At 46.6% G+C, this 25,488-nt stretch overlaps 1 protein-coding gene across 1 annotated transcript; it reads left to right on the top strand.

Moving 5' to 3' along the window:
• The first annotated feature begins 1,442 nt into the window (after window positions 1-1,442).
• On the top strand, window positions 1,443-25,135 carry ERG28 (ergosterol biosynthesis protein). The gene is made up of 3 exons (XM_086529137.1): window positions 1,443-1,634; window positions 24,137-24,343; window positions 24,681-25,135. The coding sequence occupies exons 1-3, from the start codon at window positions 1,520-1,522 to the stop codon at window positions 24,749-24,751; spliced, it is 393 nt and encodes a 130-aa protein (XP_086385263.1). The 5' UTR covers window positions 1,443-1,519; the 3' UTR covers window positions 24,752-25,135.
• Window positions 25,136-25,488: the final 353 nt, after the last annotated feature.

Genomic DNA, 25,488 nt, shown 5'->3' with positions numbered 1-25,488 from the left:
AGCCAATTTCGAGTTTTACCTTTTGAATCTGCTTCACAATGGAGAAACCAAGGTGCACAAAAATCTTGGTTTTTTTTTTCTCTCCACGTTGACGATAAAAGCTAGATTTTAGCAAAATAAAGTGATATTATAGTCAAGGGCCAGTGATAATGCAAATGCAAACCCAAGACATAAATCTGTAAACGTAGCCTTGCAACCAACAAGCTATCATGTCAAGTGTGTGTGTCAAGGCGAAGTGTTCTACTATTAGCCCGTACGATTTACAGATTTGGGGGGGGTCACTATATTGGACCCGCTTACCTTATAAAAATCCCATTGTGCTCCCATAAACCCTTTAACAACAAGTTTCCATTGTATGCACTGACGTGCACTGGGCGTGCACGTATACCAACTTATAAACGTGTTTCTTAAGTGCAGGGGGTGGTTGAAGGACCCCCTATATTTTAGTGAGACATCTTAATTGAAGGATCTTCACTTTTGTGGAGTCCTATGAGTCAGTGATTATTGGCCTGCTAAAGGCCTTAGTACACTATGGGTTGAGGTCGTTCAATTTTCATTGTTTGACAAGTTTCACAAGGGGCCTTGAAAGTCTTGTGAAGAGAAAGACATGATAGTCTTTTAAATGTTTTTTTCCAAAGTCCTTTTGGATTAAAAAGTGTATTCATAGGAGTTCCATCTCATGATACGAGGTATTGATAATAGTCCTTCCATTTTAAAACTTCATAAAAATTTATTTCACTATCTTGTTTTATTGTGTCTATAAAATTTATATTTTCTTATGAAAAAAACACTAAAATATATTTTATGTTTTTAATTAAATTTTATTGTTGTTATTTTACTTTTTTCTCATTTTATTTTATGTCAAATTGTTGATATGCAATGTGCACCTCTCACAATATTTAAGTGGGGCTCTTTGTATATTCCAAAAGAAAGGCTTCCCCTACTCGCTCTCCTTTATTTTGTTTAATCATTCAGAGAAGATTCCTCGAATTTGCTACTCCCAACCTTGGAACATAGACAATTACACTCGAACCCTCTATAATTGTTTGGCGAATTTGAACGCAGCCAAGGTAGAAATCCAACGCCTTGAGGGGATCCCCTTAGCCAACCCACCATCCAGGTGGTCGTGACATGCACACTCAACCATATATTAAAAAAAAAGAGTTCGTAGCAACCCTCATCTGCGGTGCTATTGTCGCTTGCTGCCGCCCATAGCTCTCATGGCTTATGCCTGGCTATGTCGCCCTGCCTCCCCCATCGCAGGTCGCCACCTACCTGTGAGCGAGCTACACCTCACATCTCTTGAGATTCTCATCGTATCTACTTTGATTCCTCATAATTTCAGATTAATGTGTTTCCCCCCCCCCCCCCCCCCCCCCACCCCTTCCCCCTTTTTTAGGTCATACAATTTTATGTTGTGGGCACCTATTTAAACTGAGCATTCCTGAGACTGTGTGTGTGAGAGAGAGAGTGTGTGTGTAGATCTACGAGTGTGCCTAGCGTAATTGGCTGTGCAATTATGCGGCCTTTGGGATGGTGGCTCTTGATTGTAGGCTTCATGCGTCTCTCTTCTGTCTGGTTCGGCTTTGTGGACATTTGGGCGTTGCGGATGGCTGTCTTTTCCAAGACTTCAAGTAAGCAAGCTGCTGCCTCTGCATATCTGAACTCATCATTATTTTGCAAGTACACAATGTAGTTCAGGCTCAACCTCAACAATCGTGTTCAATCTCTTTGGGTCCTGAAACTTTGTAGGCACGATCTTTCTGTCAAGAAAATCTTTGCCCCAAGCTGCTTAGGACATGAAGTCTGTGTAGTGAGTGGCAATCATGTGAGCTTGCTTCTGTACTTGATATGGACTCATGCATACTACGAATACATCAGACGCTATTGTGGTTCTTAACTTTGACGATCTTGGCCAGTCAGCTATTTCAAAAAGCAAAGGGAAGTAGATGTCAGTTACCACTCAATGTGACCTTTTTGGTTGTGGAGTACATAGATGATACCTTGCTTGATGAGTGCGGTGTTTGATGCTCTACAAGTAGCTTTAGCCAGTCTTTGTTCAACTTGTGGGGCTCACATCAACTTTTTTGGAATCCGGGTGGAGTTTAGGGGCTGAGCTCTTTGGGAGTTTCAGATGGATTTACTTGGTTGTTGTACTTGGGCTTTCAGACTGGTCTTTATGGATCTCCTGGTCGCCCCTATTCTATAGTCCATTCGGCAGAAATTGCTCCACCAATTAACTTTTTAGTTATCCTGCGCCAAGGGTTTTGTGTTGTCCATTAGGTGTTGTGGCTTGCTCAGTACATGAATTCAGGGATTTTGTGCAATCAGGTGTGCAAGTTTTTGGGACTGTCAGATGTCTTCTATACTAGACGTGCGTTGCTTGGCATATTGCTATGCTCCATTCAGTTGTTCGAAGTGCTAAACATCTGTCCCAATCTGCTCTTTTCAGTTGGCACGTGGTGCTGTCCTATTACATTTTTATTGTAGCAAACCCAAAAATCTGAATATTCAGCCCTATCCTTGAAGTTACAAGCTCTTCCCTTCGCCATTGATGCAACCAAGAAAATGCCCTACTACCTTCTCTTCAAAACGGGCTGAAATTCCCTCTTATATATATGTATATGTTAGCAAATTTTCTCTTATGTTTGGTTTATGTTTATGCATGTGCACACATGACATACGGCATCTTTGATTGTGAGTTACTTTAATTGACTCTTGGGTTGATTGTAAGTGAGTTCAATCCTAAGGTACTTGGATTGAGCAAAAATACATTTTCCTTCGAGGGGGGGTGTTACGTCCTCAGACATCAAGATGGGCGCCTGCAATATGTTCGGCTAGTGTGAACCTGCCCATAGGTTATGAAGTCTTGTAAATAGGACTTGGGTCTTATTTGTGAGACATCTTGTGTGATCACCACACTTGGACTCTTGGGGTGGTATGGGACACCGGCCCTTGGGGTAGAGGCTTGCCAACTTGCATTGTAATAGGGAACAACCGAAACGGACGGGCAAATTTTGAAAAAATAGCCGTTTTTGGAAATTTGAAGTTGGGGAGCCACTCTCACCCTCTCTCTCAAGCTTGAAGCCACAAGCTCTTAAGCTCCATCCCTCCATCCCTCTCTCCCTCTCTCATGCTCCATCCCTCCATCGGAGTCCATCCCTCTCTTAAGGCTCTGGCCTCAAGCTCCATCCCTCTCCCTCTCTCAAGCTCCATCCCTCTCTCTCAAGCTCCATTAGCAATCACTAATGCACACAAGCGACATGTTGAAACATGCCTGAACATGATTCTAATTATGCAACTAGATGTTAGATCTAAGCTTGGCTTATAGTTCTTTACTAACTTATAGGCTGTTTTGAGGTTGATTTGTTTTTTAGTGTACCGTCCCGATGTTCCTGTTTTGGTCTTTCCCTCCCCGTTCCGGTACCGTTTCGGAGCCCCCCGTTCCCGTTCCCGTTCCCGTTCCCGTTCCATGTAACTATGCCAGCTTGGTTGTAGGCTACCAGGCTCGGGGGTGAGCTCGTATAGCCACTATGGTTGGGAGGAGAGCTTGATGTCCGCTCACTTCGTGTGTCTAGGTGTGAGTTTGGCTCGTGTCATGTCGTGTGCAGGATGGATCTGGATAGGGACCAACATCGATATCAAAGCCCCTTTCTGCTTGTACGCAGGACATGGCAACGTGCACAAATCGACCCAGAGCTCATGGGGCCGTGATGGCCCAGAGTGACAAGTTTCCCTAACTCTCATATAGGGTGGTATGGGACACTACTAGTGTGTCAGGTGCAATGGAAGTGTTTAAGGATTTAGCTCGGATCTAGTACTCCGCACAAACACAAGGGACACTTTACTTCGCTTGAAAGAAAAGAATTGAAATAAGAGATTTAACGATTTAGCTCGGATCTAGTACTCCGCAAAACACAAGGGACACTTTACTTCGCTTGAAAGAAAAGAATTGAAATAAGAGATTTAAGGATTTAGCTCGGATCTAGCACTCCGCACAAACACAAGGGACACTTTACTTCGCTTGAAAGAAAAGAACTAAAATGAGAGAGAGAGAGAGAGAGAGAGAGAGAGAGAGAGAGAGAGAGAGAGAGAGAGAGAGAGAGGACACGGTATGTCGGGTCCCAAACCCTCAAGGGTCCCCTTGCTCTGCTGCCAGAGCAAGTACTTTCTTTATTTGCACAATGCTGATACAATGCCTAAATGCTGAGATGGTGATGCTAATGGGTATTGATGCTCGGTACTGAGGTACTGAGAGGTTCTATGTCGAAGACGAACCGACCTCGCACTTATTAGCCACTCGATTTGAAGAAGTTTCGCGCTTCGACCCCGGACTTATTAGCCACTTAATTTGAAGAAGTTTCGCGCTCCGACCCCGTACCTATTAGCCACTCGATTTGAAGAAGTTTCGCGCTTCGACCCCGGACCTATTAGTCACTCCCATCCTTACTTCATCGCGCATCGGACACGCTTCCGTCTTCATCGCTCTGTCTTACAAGGCATAAGCCTTAAAGAACCCAAGACATGGATTCAACAAAACATTTGCAGTTTCTGCTTAACGAACTCCACGACTGTCATGTGCACATCTAACCCTATGTGTATGTGGACAAGCTACTTCATGACATGGGTTCAGTTCAATTCAGTCAGCCTAGTTTAGGAAGTGTTCTGGCACTTTTGTGAGTCTGTTCGCAGACCGTGCATGTCCAGGCACTTAGAGTAGATGCATATCCTCTGGTTGCACACAGCATGACCATCAGATTACAGTCAGAACCCATCAGGAGCATTTTTTACAGTGCATAGACCTATTTTTTCTATTTAAGCCAATTTTCACTTATTATTTTTAAGTGACTTTTGTTGGAAAACTGGGTAGGACAAATTGGCTATGAATATATATAAGAAACCCTAGCGCTAGCATTCTCTGGCAGAAGAGGCAGCAGGGACCGCGTGTTTTGACAGTGCACCTTTTCAGCAAGACCCCTCGGCAAGAGACAACGTTTTCAAGCCAATAGACCAAAGAAGAGCCTAGCGTTTTTCATCGAGATCAGCCAGCGTTTTGCAGACAGCAGGAGAAGCCTGGTGTTAACAGATCCTAGCAATTTACCTAGTGTTTCTGCAGCAGACCCCAATTCAGCCCTAGCGTTTTTGAAGCAGCACAACAGCCCAGCGTTTTGCAGTTCCTCAGCGATAGAACCCAGATTAACATCAACGTTTTCAGTTTTCAGCATCAAGACAGCGCAGTAGAAGTCCCGAACCTCGTAGATCTCACCTTCCCGCAGCAGATCCACGCCGCACGGTTAGATCAGCGAGTGTTTGCAGTTTCAGCCCTGAAAGCATCGTCGTTGTGTCGTCGTCATCACCGTCATCACTGACATAGAGTCAGAATTCAGCAGATAAAGATTTGCAGATTTCAGCCATTAGCGTTTTCAGAATTCAGCTCGTCTCGTCGTCGTCCTCATTGTCGGCAAGTCCATTGCATTGTAGAGATTTGTGCAATCAATAGTAGACCACTCTCGCCATAGAGAGTGGGGCCTTCGGAGGAGGGTTTGACAACATTCTGGTGTCGTATTCTTCTCTCTCTATCTCTCAGTCTCAGTACTTTCATGCACAGTGTTTACCCACAATTGGAAGGATTTTTCAGGAATATGGTGTAGCCATCTAACCCTGATCCAGTGCAACCGCCTTTGCCACCGCCATTGCCCCCACCTCCACCACCACCGCCGCCACCAGGCTACAATGGTTGGAGCCCATATGGATACCCTTATTATCCATACCCTATGAGACCAATCTGTTACAAAATGGTGAATCTAATACCATGTCTGGGTACAAAAGGACTAGATACTACTGCTAAATCCATCCTCATCTGCACTCTGGATATCGAGAAACTATGGCTCGAATCCTTTGCTGTAGTCTCCGTCGATAATGTGTAGCCCTCTCCTCAATCCTGGCCGTTTGGATCTCCGTAGCTCCAGTGCTCGGTCGATGAGAGTGTCGGTAGTGGTCGAATGAGTGTGGGCCGAGCTCTGCAATGGTGACTGCTCCTCTGGCTGTCCCATATCTAGTGAAAAGAAATCTGTAATCTGTCTCTGGGACTGTCTCTCTCTATCTCTCCCCAGTAAAGTGTCTCTATATTTGTGTAGCTCAAGTAGATATAGCCCAAGATATCTCTGATCCTCATAACTCATGACCCTAGAGAAAGGACCAAAACCCTCTCTGAATAAGCAGTGGAAACGGCCCCGTATCTCATAGTACAATGTGCAATGACATATGTAATGTAGCTCTATCTCTGGCTCTAACTGGCATAAGCGGCATATCGTGCTGTCTGCTGGTATCCCTCTAAATCTACCAGTCTCAATCTCCATGTTAGGTGCAACGGAATGATTGTTTGCGCTTTGCTCAAGATGAGTACTCCGAACTGTGCTCAAGGTTCCTTTTAGTTCTTATGGAAGGGAGAGCCTTCCGTTCTTAATGGGAGAATGCTATGATCACAAACAAAGTGAATGGACACTGTGCGTGGAAGTGTATGAGACTGAGAGATAGAGAGAGAAAAGAGATACGACACCAGAGACGTTGTAAAACCCTCCTCCAAAGGCCCCACTCTCGTCGGCGAGAGTGGTCTACTTATGATTGCACAATCTGGTACAAATGGTATGCATGAGACTGATGCAAGTCTAGGCTATGTCGACGACGACGACGGTGATGACGAAGACGACCTAAGGGCTGAAATCTGCAATCTTTCTACTGCTGTCCAAAAACGCTATGGGCTGAAATCTTCAAATCTTCTATCTACTGAATTTTGACTCTATGTCGATGTCGATGATGACGATGCGACGACGACGCGCTGAAAACGCAGATGCTGAAATCTGCGTTTTCCGGGCTGAAACTGTAAACCTTGTGGAAACTGACTGTGCGGCGAGGAACTGTTGCGGGAAGGTGAGATCTGCGAGGTTCGGGACTTGATCTGTGATGTCTAAAGGCTGAAAACTGAAAACGCTGGTCTTGTGGCTGATTCTGTCGCGATGATCTGCAAAAACGCTGAGGTTGATCTGCAAATAAAAAACGCTAGGGGCTGAAATTGGTGTTTCTGTCGCCGTGGTTCTGCAAATGCAAAAACGCTAGGCTGATCTGGTGTGGTCTTGTCCAAAAACGCTAGCCAAGCTACTGTGGAGCAAAAATGCTAGAAGTCCTTGGGATCCTGCTGAGAAGGTGCGTGTTGAGCATGTGCTCCTGCTGCCTCTTCTATAACTTGGGTTTGCTTATATATTACCTTAGCAAAATTGCCCTACCTACTTTTGTTGGAAAGTCACTTAAAAATAATAAGTGATACCAAAAATAGGGAAAATAGGCTAAATGCACTGGAAAATTCCCCTGACTGAATTTGATGGATTCTGAAGGGAATATTGATAATCATTGTAACCGGCCCGTAGGGCGGTAGGCGTTGGCTTTCACCCGAAAATCTTTACTTAAACACACACACAGAGCACTTTGCAAAGGAGACCTGTAACGAGAATTAACACTTCATCACACACACTTCTCGGAAGCTAGAATGCTCCGAGCAGACGCCGACAACCTGCAGGCCCCAAAATTGGCGCCCCTTTCGGTATTTCTTTATTCTTTAGGAGGGTAAATTACAAGGTAAGGTCCTGGGAATCCTTCACGTGTATCCACCTAGATACCATTTGATTTGGCCAAATTTCGGCAGCATAACAGCCCCAAAACTTGCGCGAAACCAATTCCCCTGCTGGAACTCGCTTGCACTGTCGTATACCCTCTGATTCCTGTCCAAAAACAGTAAATTCAGCACGCTGTATTTACTGGTTTTTGCCCTGTTTTCAGCCCCAAACAGTCCCCTAACTGTCCTTTGCCAGTGGGGCACGATTCCCAATGATCCTGGCGTCCGTATGGCTGAAAAATAGTCAAATTACAGCGCATACACATCGCTGATTTTGCACCTGTACGGTGAGGTTATGACCCTCACCAGTGCCTGCTTTGGAGCAGCAGTTAGCTACCCCTGTTCCTGCTCAAGGAGGCTCTTGCCTCAGCACAAAAGCATGAACCCACACAGCTGTACATCAGTCAAATGAGTAACCCTCTTGTGGGGCATCACATAACTGCACGTAGGGGAGAAAGAGAGAGCAGTATGTAGCGTGCGGGGCATCACTCCCGTCACCATACTGTACATAGAGGGAAAGAAAGCACTCCATAGCTCTTAACCTGTGACAGGCTCTCAATGAAGCATCCTCCCAGCATAAATCGAGCGCCCCCTCTTCTGCCCTTGACCTGTAATGCATCTGTGAACAAATAGATGCAAAAAGAGGAAGATTTCCATGGCTGCCAAAACCCGCGTATCGCTGAAAACGCAGCAAAACAGCCCTGTAAACACGCATCTGATGCCTTCCAATGCTGAAAATGAGCTCCTTGGACCTAGGCAAAGTCATGGGAAGCTCAAAAATGGAGAGAAATGGCTGAAAATCCAAGTTAACAGCCTCCAAAACTGCTCTCAAAAGTCAGTTACGGGTTCTGTTCTCCCAGACTTGGTAAATTGACCACAAAGTGCCACTTGGCACTCATACATGCAATTTCCCCGCATTGGGCTTCTTGCTTAAAAATCTCTCAACTTGTGCATCAGTTTACTTTGCAGCAGAGTACTAAAATGTTCCCTTGGTCATACCGAAGGTAATGACGCGAACACATTTCACGGCCCAGAATAGCAGTTCCCTAATTTTTAGGAGATGCTTCCGTCGGGCTCCCGCTGGTCTTCTGACCATCTATCCTCATTGGGACCGCATCCAAAAGTGCAATGTGGCCAACTGTCGGATACTTTCTGTTGGTGATCCCACCTTGACTTTATGCCTTTATTGAGTTCACTTCCTAGTATCCACCAACTTGCTAAGTGCGACGGGGGGGACCTGTATGATCTTGCTCTAAGCCTAGACATCCTCTTACTGTACGAATTCCAGTGCCGACCAACTTCCCGTCTGCGGGTGAAACTACCGTTCACATTGGCCATACAATGTCCGACCATTTGCAACTTCAAAAAGAGGGTCTCAAAAATAAAACAAAAATCATTGGAAGAAACCAACAACTAAGGTTAGCAATTGCCACGTCCTCGTGACATACCCCCCTCTTGAAATCGCAAACGTCCTCGATTGCATACCATAAATACATGCCACTGATGATCTTGTGTTGTTAGCACTCTTTTATCATCGCATGTATCCGCAAGAAAGACTGTCAAAACATATGTACAAATGACTTAATGAGACCTTCATACTTTTGTCAAACTGTACACTGCTGTTGCACTGAATCCATTAGTACATTTGATGTGCTAGCTCTATCATTACCCCTCCTTTGCACACGTTGGGTTGGGGCATAAGTAGGCTGTAACCCAAAGGCCTCAAGGTAAAGCTGCAATACATTTGGTGACTCTGACAGTTCATGCTCTTCCATCCACTTTGCATCCATAGGTGGATAGTTCTTGAACTTCACCATAGCATCTTGCAACCTGTCCCTTAACTTTTACGTATGCAAAAGGCTCTTGCCTCTGCAAACGAGCATAATTCCACAACCTGACGTACCACCCACGACCAAGCAAGCTCAAATTTCAAGATGATTTACCAATGCGTCATAGAATCCAAGCAATCGCCTCAGAGAATCGGCAAGCAGCATGTCACCTGGCAGACCCACATCACTCCCGCAGGAGATCTAGTGGCCAATCTACCACCGTGAAACCTCTCCCTATCTCATCTTGGTTCATACTTGCAAACCCTAAAACGCAGCAGAAAATCAGCCCTAATTTGACCACTTTTTAGCAGGGCGTACATGCGGAATTTCCTGTTTGTCCTGTGAAGAGGAACCCTCTTCCATAATTCCCTTCCCCTTGTCGGCCATAGTGTAATCCCCGTGTTCCTGCACTGTGTGTCTTTACCCTGAACAATCCAGGCTCACTCTTTGAGGAAAAAGTGATTGATATCCCGGCAATGGAACCATGAAACCGGCCCGTAGGGCGGTAGGCGTTGGCTTTCACCCGAAAATCTTTACTTAAACACACACACAGAGCACTTTGCAAAGGAGACCTGTAACGAGAATTAACACTTCATCACACACACGGCTCGGAAGCTAGAATGCTTCGAGCAGACGCCGACAACCTGCAGGCCCCAAAATTGGCGCCCCTTTCGGTATTTCTTTATTCTTTAGGAGGGTAAATTACAAGGTAAGGTCCTGGGAATCCTTCACGTGTATCCACCTAGATACCATTTGATTTGGCCAAATTTCGGCAGCATAACAGCCCCAAAACTTGCGCGAAACCAATTCCCCTGCTGGAACTCGCTTGCACTGTCGTATACCCTTTGATTCCTGTCCAAAAACAGTAAATTCAGCACGCTGTATTTACTGGTTTTTGCCCTGTTTTCAGCCCCAAACAGTCCCCTAACTATCCTTTGCCAGTGGGGCACGATTCCCAATGATCTTGGCGTCCGTATGGCTGAAAAATAGTCAAATTACAGCGCATACACATCGCTGATTTTGCACCTGTACGGTGAGGTTATGACCCTCACCAGTGCCTGCTTTGGAGCAGCAGTTAGCTACCCCTGTTCTTGCTCAAGGAGGCTCTTGCCTCAGCACAAAAGCATGAACCCACACAGCTGTACATCAGTCAAATGAGTAACCCTCTTGTGGGGCATCACATAACTGCACGTAGGGGAGAAAGAGAGAGCAGTATGTAGCGTGCGGGGCATCACTCCCGTCACCATACTGTACATAGAGGGAAAGAAAGCACTCCATAGCTCTTAACCTGTGACAGGCTCTCAATGAAGCATCCTCCCAGCATAAATCGAGCGCCCCCTCTTCTGCCCTTGACCTGTAATGCATCTGTGAACAAATAGATGCAAAAAGAGGAAGATTTCCATGGCTGCCAAAACCCGCGTATCGCTGAAAACGCAGCAAAACAGCCCTGTAAACACGCATCTGATGCCTTCCAATGCTGAAAATGAGCTCCTTGGACCTAGGCAAAGTCATGGGAAGCTCAAAAATGGAGAGAAATGGCTGAAAATCCAAGTTAACAGCCTCCAAAACTGCTCTCAAAAGTCAGTTACGGGTTCTGTTCTCCCAGACTTGGTAAATTGACCACAAAGTGCCACTTGGCACTCATACATGCAATTTCCCCGCATTGGGCTTCCTGCTTAAAAATCTCTCAACTTGTGCATCAGTTTACTTTGCAGCAGAGTACTAAAATGTTCCCTTGGTCATACCGAAGGTAATGACGCGAACACATTTCACGGCCCAGAATAGCAGTTCCCTAATTTTTAGGAGATGCTTCCGTCGGGCTCCCGCTGGTCTTCTGACCATCTATCCTCATTGGGACCGCATCCAAAAGTGCAATGTGGCCAACTGTCGGATACTTTCTGTTGGTGATCCCACCTTGATTTTATGCCTTTATTGAGTTCACTTCCTAGTATCCACCAACTTGCTAAGTGCGACGGGGGGGACCTGTATGATCTTGCTCTAAGCCTAGACATCCTCTTACTGTACGAATTCCAGTGCCGACCAACTTCCCGTCTGCGGGTGAAACTACCGTTCACATTGGCCATACAATGTCCGACCATTTGCAACTTCAAAAAGAGGGTCTCAAAAATAAAACAAAAATCATTGGAAGAAACCAACAACTAAGGTTAGCAATTGCCACGTCCTCGTGACATACCCCCCTCTTGAAATCGCAAACGTCCTCGATTGCATACCATAAATACATGCCACTGATGATCTTGTGTTGTTAGCACTCTTTTATCATCGCATGTATCCGCAAGAAAGACTGTCAAAACATATGTACAAATGACTTAATGAGACCTTCATACTTTTGTCAAACTGTACACTGCTGTTGCACTGAATCCATTAGTACATTTGATGTGCTAGCTCTATCATTACCCCTCCTTTGCACACGTTGGGTTGGGGCATAAGTAGGCTGTAACCCAAAGGCCTCAAGGTAAAGCTGCAATACATTTGGTGACTCTGACAGTTCATGCTCTTCCATCCACTTTGCATCCATAGGTGGATAGTTCTTGAACTTCACCATAGCATCTTGCAACCTGTCCCTTAACTTTTACGTATGCAAAAGGCTCTTGCCTCTGCAAACGAGCATAATTCCACAACCTGACGTACCACCCACGACCAAGCAAGCTCAAATTTCAAGATGATTTACCAATGCGTCATAGAATCCAAGCAATCGCCTCAGAGAATCGGCAAGCAGCATGTCACCTGGCAGACCCACATCACTCCCGCAGGAGATCTAGTGGCCAATCTACCACCGTGAAACCTCTCCCTATCTCATCTTGGTTCATACTTGCAAACCCTAAAACGCAGCAGAAAATCAGCCCTAATTTGACCACTTTTTAGCAGGGCGTACATGCGGAATTTCCTGTTTGTCCTGTGAAGAGGAACCCTCTTCCATAATTCCCTTCCCCTTGTCGGCCATAGTGTAATCCCCGTGTTCCTGCACTGTGTGTCTTTACCCTGAACAATCCAGGCTCACTCTTTGAGGAAAAAGTGATTGATATCCCGGCAATGGAACCATGAAACCGGCCCGTAGGGCGGTAGGCGTTGGCTTTCACCCGAAAATCTTTACTTAAACACACACACAGAGCACTTTGCAAAGGAGACCTGTAACGAGAATTAACACTTCATCACACACACGGCTCGGAAGCTAGAATGCTCCGAGCAGACGCCGACAACCTGCAGGCCCCAAAATTGGCGCCCCTTTCGGTATTTCTTTATTCTTTAGGAGGGTAAATTACAAGGTAAGGTCCTGGGAATCCTTCACGTGTATCCACCTAGATACCATTTGATTTGGCCAAATTTCGGCAGCATAACAGCCCCAAAACTTGCGCGAAACCAATTCCCCTGCTGGAACTCGCTTGCACTGTCGTATACCCTCTGATTCCTGTCCAAAAACAGTAAATTCAGCACGCTGTATTTACTGGTTTTTGCCCTGTTTTCAGCCCCAAACAGTCCCCTAACTGTCCTTTGCCAGTGGGGCACGATTCCCAATGATCCTGGCGTCCGTATGGCTGAAAAATAGTCAAATTACAGCGCATACACATCGCTGATTTTGCACCTGTACGGTGAGGTTATGACCCTCACCAGTGCCTGCTTTGGAGCAGCAGTTAGCTACCCCTGTTCCTGCTCAAGGAGGCTCTTGCCTCAGCACAAAAGCATGAACCCACACAGCTGTACATCAGTCAAATGAGTAACCCTCTTGTGGGGCATCACATAACTGCACGTAGGGGAGAAAGAGAGAGCAGTATGTAGCGTGCGGGGCATCACTCCCGTCACCATACTGTACATAGAGGGAAAGAAAGCACTCCATAGCTCTTAACCTGTGACAGGCTCTCAATGAAGCATCCTCCCAGCATAAATCGAGCGCCCCCTCTTCTGCCCTTGACCTGTAATGCATCTGTGAACAAATAGATGCAAAAAGAGGAAGATTTCCATGGCTGCCAAAACCCGCGTATCGCTGAAAACGCAGCAAAACAGCCCTGTAAACACGCATCTGATGCCTTCCAATGCTGAAAATGAGCTCCTTGGACCTAGGCAAAGTCATGGGAAGCTCAAAAATGGAGAGAAATGGCTGAAAATCCAAGTTAACAGCCTCCAAAACTGCTCTCAAAAGTCAGTTACGGGTTCTGTTCTCCCAGACTTGGTAAATTGACCACAAAGTGCCACTTGGCACTCATACATGCAATTTCCCCGCATTGGGCTTCTTGCTTAAAAATCTCTCAACTTGTGCATCAGTTTACTTTGCAGCAGAGTACTAAAATGTTCCCTTGGTCATACCGAAGGTAATGACGCGAACACATTTCACGGCCCAGAATAGCAGTTCCCTAATTTTTAGGAGATGCTTCCGTCGGGCTCCCGCTGGTCTTCTGACCATCTATCCTCATTGGGACCGCATCCAAAAGTGCAATGTGGCCAACTGTCGGATACTTTCTGTTGGTGATCCCACCTTGACTTTATGCCTTTATTGAGTTCACTTCCTAGTATCCACCAACTTGCTAAGTGCGACGGGGGGGACCTGTATGATCTTGCTCTAAGCCTAGACATCCTCTTACTGTACGAATTCCAGTGCCGACCAACTTCCCGTCTGCGGGTGAAACTACCGTTCATATTGGCCATACAATGTCCGACCATTTGCAACTTCAAAAAGAGGGTCTCAAAAATAAAACAAAAATCATTGGAAGAAACCAACAACTAAGGTTAGCAATTGCCACGTCCTCGTGACAATCATGCTGTGTGCAGCCGGAGGATATGCATCTACACTCAGTGACTGGCATGCACAGTCTACGAATAGACTCACAAAAGTGCCAGATCACTTCTAATCTAGAGTGACTTGATTGAACTGAACCCTCGTCATGTTGTAGCTTGTGCACGGACACATAGGGTTGGATGTGTCATGTGACATTCCAGCTGATGTGAGGATGTGCATATTTGACCAATGGCACACCATGAGACATATGTGTGTGTATGTAGCTGGGTCGAATCACAAACCCATCTCCTGAGAGAGAGAGAGAGAGAGAGAGAGAGAGAGAGAGAGAGAGAGAGAGAGAGAGAGAGAGAGAGAGAGAGAGAGAGAGAGAGAGAGAGAGAGAGAGAGAGAGAGAGAATGAAATGTTATATTAAACATCTTCAAAAGGACCTATGAGACCAAACTGATACAATCCTTGTGGATCTAATCCAATGTCTTGGTGCAAAAATGAAATGAAGTGAAGACTAAAATTAAAAGACTCAAATCGTCAGTCTGAAAATCATCATCCATGTCCGAGGATGCCCGGCATCGAGCGTTGTCCGTGAAAGAAACCAGTGATCTTCCTCTGAGAATGTCTCCCACTACCTGGTCTCCTTAAGAGACTTTCCCCGTGTTTGCGCAGCTCTAGCAAAAACTGATCCTGATATCTCATGACTCTAGCCAACGGTCCAAAGCCCTCTGTGAATAGACAGTGAAAGCGGCCTCGTATCTCGTAGTATACTGGACAATGACAGATGTGATGTAACTCTGTCTTTGGCTCTATATGACATAAGTGGCATATCCTGGCTTCTGCTGGTACTCTCCTAAATCTGTCAGTCTCAATATCTAGCTGATGTGAGACGTGCGCATCTGACCAATAGCACATCGTACCCCATAGGATAAATGAGTGTCCATATAGGCTGGCTTGATCACATATCCATCCTCTGTTAGTTGGAGGAGGTGCTCTCTATAGAAAGCCATCTTCGTGCCCAACTCTTGTACCGGCTGTATCCATGTGCTTATCTAGCTGAATCAAATCCTGACATAAGTCTAGTGGTCTCCATCCGTGCGAGAGAAAGTGAGGGTGCATCCAAGGAATACTGGAATGGAGGCAGTCTATCCATGTTGAAGCCGTGTGACTGAAACCATGATGTCATCTGCCCATACCAACATGTTGTGTCCCCTTGTAGTGCTAGTTGTCGGGATGACTCAAGTGCTAGCCGAGCATATCTGTCTCTGGGAAGGTCCCATACATTATGCATGAAGGAGACTGATTTAGTAAGGGCCTCAATTACGAGAGGACGGGCAGCTAGCTCAGCCCGAATAATCTCATGTGGCACTGAGGCCTTAGCCCAAATCATGCGAGAGATCATAGAGACTAGAGGCCTCTCCATACATCTCCATCCATCAGTGCTACCAGATCTGCCCTGATGGTCCATTGAGGGCCCCCAAATCTGAACCCCATAGAGCATAGCTGAAGCCACTAGAGTGCCAAAAAGCCACAGCTTTGTTCGAGGTTCCTGAAACTGAACCTGCGAACACATCTTCTCCAAACCTCCCAAGGCTGCATAAGCTCTCGTCAATTTAGTCTCTGATGCTCTCCTCAATGAAAATGCCGGTCCACTAAAGAATACCCCAAGATAGGTGTATGCATCTGTATACTCCACCGTCTCCTGGCCGTATGTAAAAGTAGGTGCTGACCTCCTAACCCACTGTGGTGTGGTGTTGGTTTTCCCTAGGTTAACAGACAATCTACTATCGTGGGCAAATGTGTACAAGGCATCTAAATGACGCTGCATCCCCTCCAGGGAGTCGGAAATCAACACAATATCATTAGCATATATTAGTAGTGGGATCCATGTCCCTACCAACTGTGCTCCTCTATCACCATTCTTCTCAATGTAGTTAGCAACCTCGTCCACATACATGCCAAATAGTGTAGGAGATAGTGGGCGGCTCCCTGTTTCACCCCAATAGTGGAGTGAACCAAATTAGAAATCCCCTCTGGAGTGCGTACATGTCCCACTACTGACTTGCATAGAGCCATGATCCCCAAAATCAACTCTTTTGGAACCCCCAGAGAGAGAGAATGACCTATGAGACCAAAAGTTTACAATGTTTGGTGAATCTAATACAATATGTGTGAAAGTTGCTGCCTGCTCTGCGCGAACCTGCCCTGCGCGAACCTGTCTGCGCGCGAACCTGCTTGCCTCCTGCCAGATACAGTTACTGTGGCTGTGCGCGATCGAGACTACTCTTGCCGAATGGTAGTCATCACTGGCCGCCCAGGACAGTGCTTACGCTGTCACGAGATGGGACACTTGGCGCGTGAATGCCCCACCCTGCCACGCCATCGACGGCAACAACAGCCGGCTCGTGGCACTCATGCTCAGCCACGTGGTCAGCGTCAACAACCGGTTCCTCCTACTACTACTCGAGGACCTCAGCAGCCTGCAGGTGCTCCTAGAGCTTTGACCCTCCATGTTCCTCACTCCGCTTCAGCTCCTACTGAGGCAGCATGGCAGACAGTGGGTCGTAACCATTCCTTCCGTCCTCGTCAGCAACCTACAACGCATGCAACCCCCAGTGTTACCTCTCGTGCTCCCTCTCAAGTTTCCACCACCCCCTTACCCCCTGCTTCTCCTCACCATTCTTCTTCTTCAGCACAGGATCACTTACCTCGTCTACCAGCTCCTCCTTCACCTGCCGTTCCCCCGCCCGCTCCTTCCCCTCTTCCCGAGGTCCCTATTCCCATGCAGATGGATCATTCACCGCTATTGCCTCTCCCTTTTCCTCCTCTTCCTCTCGCCCTTACTCCCCCCCCTCCACCTTCTGGTCCTCCCCCTCCCTCAGCCGCCCATACTTACGTTCCACGCAGTTTTCTCAGCTCTTGCCCTCTCTCCTGGGGCACTCATAGGGTTGAAATGTGCGGTGACTCAGAAGGGCCATTGTGGGTGCAGCTCTACCTTATGCATCACAAGACAGGTTGTGTTCCCTCTTTAATAGGCAGTCGCTCTCAGCCTACCCATTCCTTTTTCCTTCCATTCCACGCGGCTCAGGAATGGTCCGAGGATCAGGTTCTACATTTTGTGCATGTACAAACTATGGCTCAGCTTCATTTATGGTTGTCTACTTCCGCTCCGGATGTATTCTCCACACTTCCCTTCATGTATTGGTGCTATGGAGTGGAGTGATGTTTATGCTTGCTATTCCTTGCCTATGGTCATTCATGTATCCTCAGATGTGGTGCTTCCTATGTCTATGCGCATTTGGGGTGTCAAAGCTGCAGCATCGGTAATGCAATGTAAACAAGCTGATGTCCGCAGTTGGTGCAATGAGACACCATATTTTAGAGAGGGCTTGCGGGTTGCTTTCTTACCACCCGAAGCTCACCCCTTGGATGGCCCAGCTGCCTCCAAGAAGATGCGTAGTTAGTCAGATGCTCTACAAATTCTTTGATGCAGACTATGAATTTACATCATGTTTCTTGGAATGCTAATGGTTTACAGACTTCTCGGGTAAGAGGTTCTCGTAAGCTTTTACTTCGCAGAGATTTACACGCTCATGTAGTGGGCATTGTGGATATATTACTAGTACAGGAGCATAAGATTGCCACTCCCTTTGGTAATCTCATGCCCTCGGGCGCCCACACTTTTTGGGAGCCTGCTCTGGGCCTTCATGGACAGAGTTGCGGTGTATGCATCTCAGTGGGGCCACGTTACTTGGCCTCAGTTCAGCAGCATGGCACCCTTGTCGCTGGCAGAGCAGTCTATGTTTCTATTCGGATTCGGGACTCTATCATTGGTTTTATGTCAGTCTATGCACCCACTACTCCTCGGGAGAGGGATACTTTTTGGTCCTCCTTGGCTGCTGTTCTACCTGCTGTAGACTCTTGGGTTGTTGGAGGCGACTTCAACAACGTCGAGAGCGACTCTGATTGGCGATCCATCACACCTCTAGTTCTATCATCCATTTCTCCCGATGAGCAGTAAGCCTGGGATCGATTTCTTCTAGCTATTCAAGGTGTTGACGCCTGGCACTTACTCTCTTTTGGTCACCACCCTGCTACACTTCATTACTCGTGGGGGTTTCAGAGACAACAGGGGAGATTATTAGAGCGACTTGATCGTTTTTACATTTGCCCTTGGGCAGCAGCTCTAGGTGGATTTACTACTATTTGGAGAGGGACAAGCCTCTCTGATCATTTACCCATCTCATTGTTTATCTCCTTCACTAGATCCTCTGCACAGAGACGAGGCTGCCGCATCCCTGACAGTGTTCTCACCACTGAAGTTTTACAGCAGTTTCGTGACTTATGGTCCGCGGGTGCTTCTTGTTGTGGTCCCTCTGGAGAGTTCCTTGCTCATTGCATTACTCACTCTAGTATTTACTGCCGTGATCAGACTGCTATTATTCATCGTTAGTTGAGAGTACGCGAGTCTGATCTTCACATTCCTCTTGGTTCCACTCAGCGCTTGCTTGAGGAGTGGCCTCAGGATGCTTATCTCGCTGCTAGACAGACAGAGCTCACAGAGGAGATTCGTCGCATACAGGAGGCTAGGTTTGAGTTCACTCATCATGCTTCAGTATCTCATTGGATAGCTAAAGCTGATCGAATGAATAAAGACTTCTTCGCTGCGCATAAAGAGCGCCCTCCTGGCACCACCCTTCGGACTTTGTGCGATGCTCAGGGGACACTACATATGCATCCTGATGTTATTCTTGATATGTCTGCCGATTATTTTGAGACATTGTTCACTGCTGATGTATGCACTACTGAGGTTTTACTTGCCCATGAACAGATCTGGCATCACACCCGACATCGTTGTACAGACACTATGGCAGAGATCTTGTTAGCACCATTCACACTTCCAAAGCTCCATGCTGCTATCGAGAGTCTTGATCCATCCTCCTGTCCAGGAGAGGATGGCCTCACTAGAGCTTTCTTTTTGACTTATTGGGATGTATTGCATATACCACTGCTTCGCGGTTGTCAGGACATCTTTGCATCAGGATATATGCATCCGGATCTTTGTTCAGGTCTCATATCTCTTATTCCGAAAGGGGGTGACACCACTCAGCTCCGCCAGTGGAGACCTATTACCCCACTCTCTTCGGTCTATAAGATATTAGCGTTACCGATTAGCCATCGCTTGCGACCGTTCTTACCAGATATTATTCATACTTCTCAGACAGGCTTTGTCATGGATCAATGCATACTGGATAATATCTTCACTTTTTATGAGGCAGTAGAGTGGGCCAGATCATCTTCTGAACCTCTCGCTTTTTTCATCCTTGACTTCGAGAAAGCATACGATCGTGTTGAGTGGGACTTTCTTGAAGGATCATTAGCCAGGATGGGTTTCCCTTCGAGATGGATCTCAGGCATTTCCGCTCTCTTCAGGACTGCAAGCAGTGCTATTACTATTGGTGGCCGTGTCAGTCGCAGTTTTGAGCTTTCTCGATCTGTCCGTCAGGGATGTCCTTTAGCAGCATATCTGTATCTGTTTGTAGGAGAGACTATGTCCGACTTTCTTCGTGCTCAGAGTCATGCATTTCGTGGCTTGACCATGCCAGTACCTTCAGCTCCGGACCTTATCGATCAGGAGTTTGCTGATGACACTATGCTGATGTTGCGCTATTTGCTAGCTGCTCTTGATGCCATGCGGGAGGCCCTCGAGGTTTTTTGCATTGCTAGTGGTGCACGCATCAACTGGCATAAATCCTATGGGTTACTGGTTGGCAGTGATGACATACCTACTTGGGGGGTAGCTGATGGTTTCACATGGCTGCAGCCGGGTCAGACATGCAGATATCTGGGCTTTCACATTGGATTTGACGTTTCCTCACAGCAACAGTTTGCACCTGTACTGCAGTCTATTCACAGGAAGCTATGTCATTGGTCTTCATGTTATCTGTCGTTGGCTGGCCGTGCATTGGTCGCAAACCAGGTCATTCTGGCTACAGTATGGTATACGGCCTCTTGTTGGATGCTACATTCTGGTGTGATAGCTCAGCTCCGCCGACTAGTGCGGAACTTTTTATGGAGTGGCACAGATGGGACTACTAATACTCGTGCTCGAGTTCGCTGGTCCACGATTACTCGTCCTAGGTCAGAGGGAGGCCTTGGCATTATTGATCCAGAATTACAGAGCCGCGCCTTTCTTACCAAGCTTATTGTTCGGGGTCTTTTTCTCGGCCAAGAACCTTGGAAGATGCTTCTTCAGGCCGCTCTTTGCACCGTGACTCTAGGCCTCGGCACTAGAGACGGTCATACTTGGCATACAGGGTATCGTTTCCTCTTTACGGATGCTCCCTTGTTCACCAGCACTCTCTCACCCTTCATCCGATCGCTCCTTCAGATTTGGGTTTCCATGCGACGGGCTATCATACACTCACCTCCCTCATGTCGTGGGGAGATTGAGCGCCAGCCTCTCATTTGGAATGATGCAGTTCTTGATTCTTCGGTTAATCCACCTCGTCAGCTTGGAGAGAGGACTCACATTGATTGGGCTGCTTGGGACACTGGCCCTGCTGCCTCTATGCAGTTGTTTCATGAGACACGTATGTTGGATGGAGATTTTGTGGCAGAACATTATGACATTGGTCGCGGGGTGACAGACAGACTGCTTGAGATTGACTCCGCCGTTCCTTCACAATGGGATGCAGTCATGCGAGGCACGGTTCAGATGCCTCCACATTGTGGCTGGGAAGGCCTCTTTGCTCAGAGCACTCTCTTATTAGTTCGTTTAGACACCATGCTGTTCACAGTTGATATTGACTACTCTCAGGGGATTCATCCTAGATTGACATATGATACAACCTCTCCACACCTTGTCTACCCCGGCACTCGATGGGAGGCCATACGAGTAGTTGGCTCCCGCGGGAAGCGTTGTTGTGTTGACCCCCGTTTCGCTTCCGTTGATGCCGCACTTTGGAGGCTTTGGGTGTGGGAGGGTCGTGCCCTATCTCAGCTTTATTGGGACCCAGGAGAGTGGCATTGACCTCACTCTAACCCCACCGGTACACCTGTATCATTCTTTGAGTACACTGTCAGAATTGGAAGATTAGCATTGATGAGACAGCACCCAGAGCAGCCCACTCGTATGCGTTTCTGGTTACATTCAGGTCTCTCCCATGCCTATCTACAACAGTTTTGGTCAGCCATCTGGGATTTACATGCGGCTCGTCGTATTTCTTTTTTCATGTGGATGATTGCACATGCAAGACTTCCAGTTGGGACTTGGCTAGCTACTATGGGTCATGATCCGTTATGTACTCGCTGTCCTTTGCGACTACTTGAGTCACCTGTACACTGTCTTTGGTCATGCTCAACTTCTCATGTAGTGTGGCTAGCAGTTTGCTTTTTACTCAGCAGAGCGGGCGTTCAACATGGATTTCTCACTTGGGGATCTGTCTCATGGTTGATGCCGATGCCCGGACCGCATCTTTTCTACGAGGGCTCAGACACAGATCCAGCTCTTATGCTTACCTCGAGTGGTTATCGGCGAGGGACTTTGGCTATGTTACCACAGATTGCTTGGCAGGGGGATCCTCAGACACATGATGAAGTTTTTTCAGTCATCACTAGCATTACACTATGGAATGTTTGGCGAGCTCGTTTCGTTGTCTTCACATTCTCAGTGCGGCTCCACAGCTCCTTCAGGATACCCTCACTACCATTTGGCTGGACATCATTCACACCCTGATTTGGCAGTGGGATTCTTCCTCAGGTACATCTCGAGCAGCCGAGGCTCGTCGCTTTGCCTTCCTTCGGCGTTTGGGCCCGATCCCCACTCTTCTTCACACTTACAGGTAGCGAGATTACATGGCATTATGCCCCCCCTCGGTGGTTTCTCCTCCACTCATCACACAGACCACCATGAGATTGTTCTAGTCGAGTTGTCACTATAGTGGCTCTCACCCATACATTCAGCTTGTACACCCCACGTGATAGGCTATTTTGGCATCCGCTGGTTATTATATTGTACATTATATTGTACTCAGTAATATACAGCCCTGACTTTTCCCAAAAAAGAGAGAGAGAGAGAGAGAGAGAGAGAGAGAGAGAGAGAACAGAAATTGAAATGTTATATTAAACGTCTTCAAAAGGCCAAAATGACCTATGAGACCAAACCAGTACAATCCTGATGAATCTGATACAATGTCACGGTCCCAAAATAAAACGAACGGAAATAAGATAAAGTCTAAATGGCTACTATCATGAATCTAAGTAGCTTAGAGCTATGTAGCACTATGAAGTGTGTGACGGTGAAACAGTGGGTAGTAAAATCTCAGCGTGTATGAACATCAATGTCTGAGGATGTAACGCATCGGTCGTTGTAGAATCTCATCGATGTCCATCATGGTAAGTATTCGTAGTGAGCGTCTAGCATGTTGAGCTAAAGTAATCTGTATCCTCTATCGTAGCCTTTGTGCGATGCTGTGAGGTACCCCTCAGTCGCGGGCGTCTAGATCTCCCTAGCTCCGTAGCCCGTTCGATCAACATACCTCTGGTGTGGGTGATATCTGGGCTTTGTTGAGTGACCTACCCCTTTGTCTGCCCAGGAGGTGGTCTCAAAAATCTTTAATGTGCCTCTGAGAGGGTCTCTCGTCTGGTTCCCACAACATGCTCTCTCTGTGTCTGCATACCTCAAATAAAAATAACCCAAGACATCTCTGATCCTGATATCTCATGACCCTAGATAGTGGTCCAAAACCCTCTTTGAAGAGATAGTGAAATCACCCCCATATCTTGTAGTACACCGGACAGTGACATTTGTAATGCAGCTTTGTTTCGGGCTCCAAATGTTATAGCTGGCATATCCTAGCCTCTGCAGGTATCCCCTTAAATCTGCTAGTCTCGACCTCAAGCTGTTGTGAAGAGGTGCGTAGCTGACCAATAGCGCAACATATCCCCCAAGATAAATGTGTATCCATGTAACTAGGTCTAGTTACAAACCCGTCCTTCGTCAATTGGAGAAGATGCTCTCTATAGAAAGCCATCTTCGTGCCCAACGCTTGTGTCGGCTGAATCCAAGTCCTAGTATCAAGCTGAGAGAGGTCCTGACGGATGAGCCTGGTGATCTCTGTGCACGAAGAGAGTGCATCTAAAGAGTACCGGAAAGGAGCCTGTAACTGAAACCATGATGTCGCATGTCCATATTAGCAAGTAGTATCCCCCTACAGTGCTAGCTGTCGGGAAGACTCGAGCTAAGTGACCATATCTGCGTGTGGGGAGGTCCCATAAACTGTGCATAAGGAGACTGATCTGGTGAGTGCCTCAACCAAATAATCTCGTGTGGTACTGAAGCCTTATCTCTAATCATCTGAGAGACTTAGAAAAACCGAAGGCCTCTCCACACCTCTCCACCCATTAGTGGTACCAGATCTGCTGTGGTGGTCCACTGAAGGTCCCTATATCTGGACTCCATAAAGCATAGTTGATGTCTCCAAGTATCAAGGAGCCATAGCTTTGTTTGAGGTTCCTGGAATTGAACCTGCGAACACATCCTCTCTAGTTTGCCTAGGGCAGCATAAGCTCTGGTCAATCTCGTCTCAGCTGCTTCCTCAATGAAAACACTGGCCCACTAAAGACTATCCCAAGGTAAGTGTATGCATCTGTATACTCCATTGACTCCTGGCCATAAGAAAATGTGGGTGCTGATCTCCTAACCCACTGGTGTGGTATTAAATACCATAACCTTGGTTTTGCCAAGGTTGACAATCCACTATTGTGGGCGTGCACACACACACACACACACACACACACACACACACACACACGCACAGAGAGAGAGAGAGAGAGAGAGAGAGAGAGAGAGAGAGAGAGAGAGAGAGAGAGAGAGGTTGAATTTGAAAATGTTGTAGTGACTGAAATTCATGGAAGAACCTTTGGGACTTGGACATTACTCACCTGCACCTTATGTGTCCTTTGTGCACGAGATCTTCAAAATCGATCATTGTATCTGGCAACATTGTTGTCATTTGTTTATGCCCTTGGTCATTTTGTATCCGAGTTCTTCATCTTTGGTACCATGGCACCCAAGAATCTACTTACAGTGGGATTTTTTGCAGGTATTTCCTGAACTGAATCTCAATGATTAGTGGCTTACATGCATGTGTTTTTTTGTCATCAAATTGCTTGCATGCACACCCACATGCACACATAGACCCTTACTCTCATGCTCATGAAGTTAAGCATGAGAGTAAGTGTCTCATGAAGTGGCTTACATGCATGTGTTTGGTGTCATCAAATCCCTTGCTTGCACACCCATGTTCATGTGCATGCTCACACTGACACTTAACTTCATTCTCATGAAGTAAAGCATGACACTGACATGCATATGGATGTGTGCAAAAAGTTACCAAGATTCGTTGTCCTGATTGATTGTGGTATCACCCTCTCTCTCAGCTACCTCTATTATCTGGATGTTGCTGGATTGGAAGAGAACTGGACATCAGAAGGCAATTAAACAGGGCTGAGTTTCAGGTATTAATGGCTGACACATAATTTAGAGCATTGGATGAAGCGATTGACAGGTTCGGAGTTGACATTGATGGCATCGAAGTTTTCAACCAAGGCATATAGCAGACAGGAAATTAGCTTGGTTTTCGAAATTAATTCAATTTGTTACATTTGATCCTGTGTTGTGGATCAAGAACATTGGCAAGGATATGTTTTAGAAGATTGATAGGGGCTTGATTAGACTCTCATCAGCTTCAGAATTATTTTGAGGGCAGCATTTTGCAAACTGCTATTAATTTATCAATTAGGAGTTAACCCCCTAATTAATTTGGAGCATTGATAGAAAATTATCGGAATGGATTCTTTATTGACATGATGACAATTTGATTAGACTTTTGTCAGGCTTGGTCTTAGTTGAAAGGCAGCAAATGTTATGTCAATATCATGAGTTAAAAGCGCAGACACGCATGCATGTGCGTGCGTGTACACCCCCCCCCCCCCCCCCCCCCCCCCCCCCCCCCTCCCCCAAAGATAGGAATCAAGTGTGGATGTCACTTTGTTCTATCTTAAATTTGGTCACATGGCAATTATCTTAGAGCATCTCCATATGTTGATACCTAGTTCAACACCCACTATTGGGCACTGATGATGCCAGTGTGGCCGCCCTATTGATGGCTATTTGTCTTGTGGGTAAAAATATAACTTGCACTTTTTTCGTAGGTCTTTTCTGGAAGTTGTCTTTCACAAACCCCAA

Source organism: Adiantum capillus-veneris, chromosome 14 (genome assembly GCF_014529385.1).
Source record: "Adiantum capillus-veneris isolate H3 chromosome 14, ASM1452938v2, whole genome shotgun sequence".
NCBI lineage: Eukaryota > Viridiplantae > Streptophyta > Polypodiopsida > Polypodiales > Pteridaceae > Adiantum > Adiantum capillus-veneris.
Note: the sequence above shows the minus strand (reverse complement) of the source record. Positions and strands in the feature narration are given on the sequence as shown.

What these genes read in the sequence shown, in the direction of transcription:
- ERG28 (XM_086529137.1), top strand. Translation starts at nt 1,520, where the DNA reads ATGCGGCCTTTGGGATGGTGGCTCTTGATTGTAGGCTTCATGCGTCTC. An exon ending in TGTCTTTTCCAAGACTTCAA is followed by an intron (nt 1,635 to 24,136) that starts GTAAGCAAGCTG and finishes AAAATGTTGTAG; the next exon opens with TGACTGAAATTCATGGAAGA. An exon ending in TACAGTGGGATTTTTTGCAG is followed by an intron (nt 24,344 to 24,680) that starts GTATTTCCTGAA and finishes CCTCTCTCTCAG; the next exon opens with CTACCTCTATTATCTGGATG.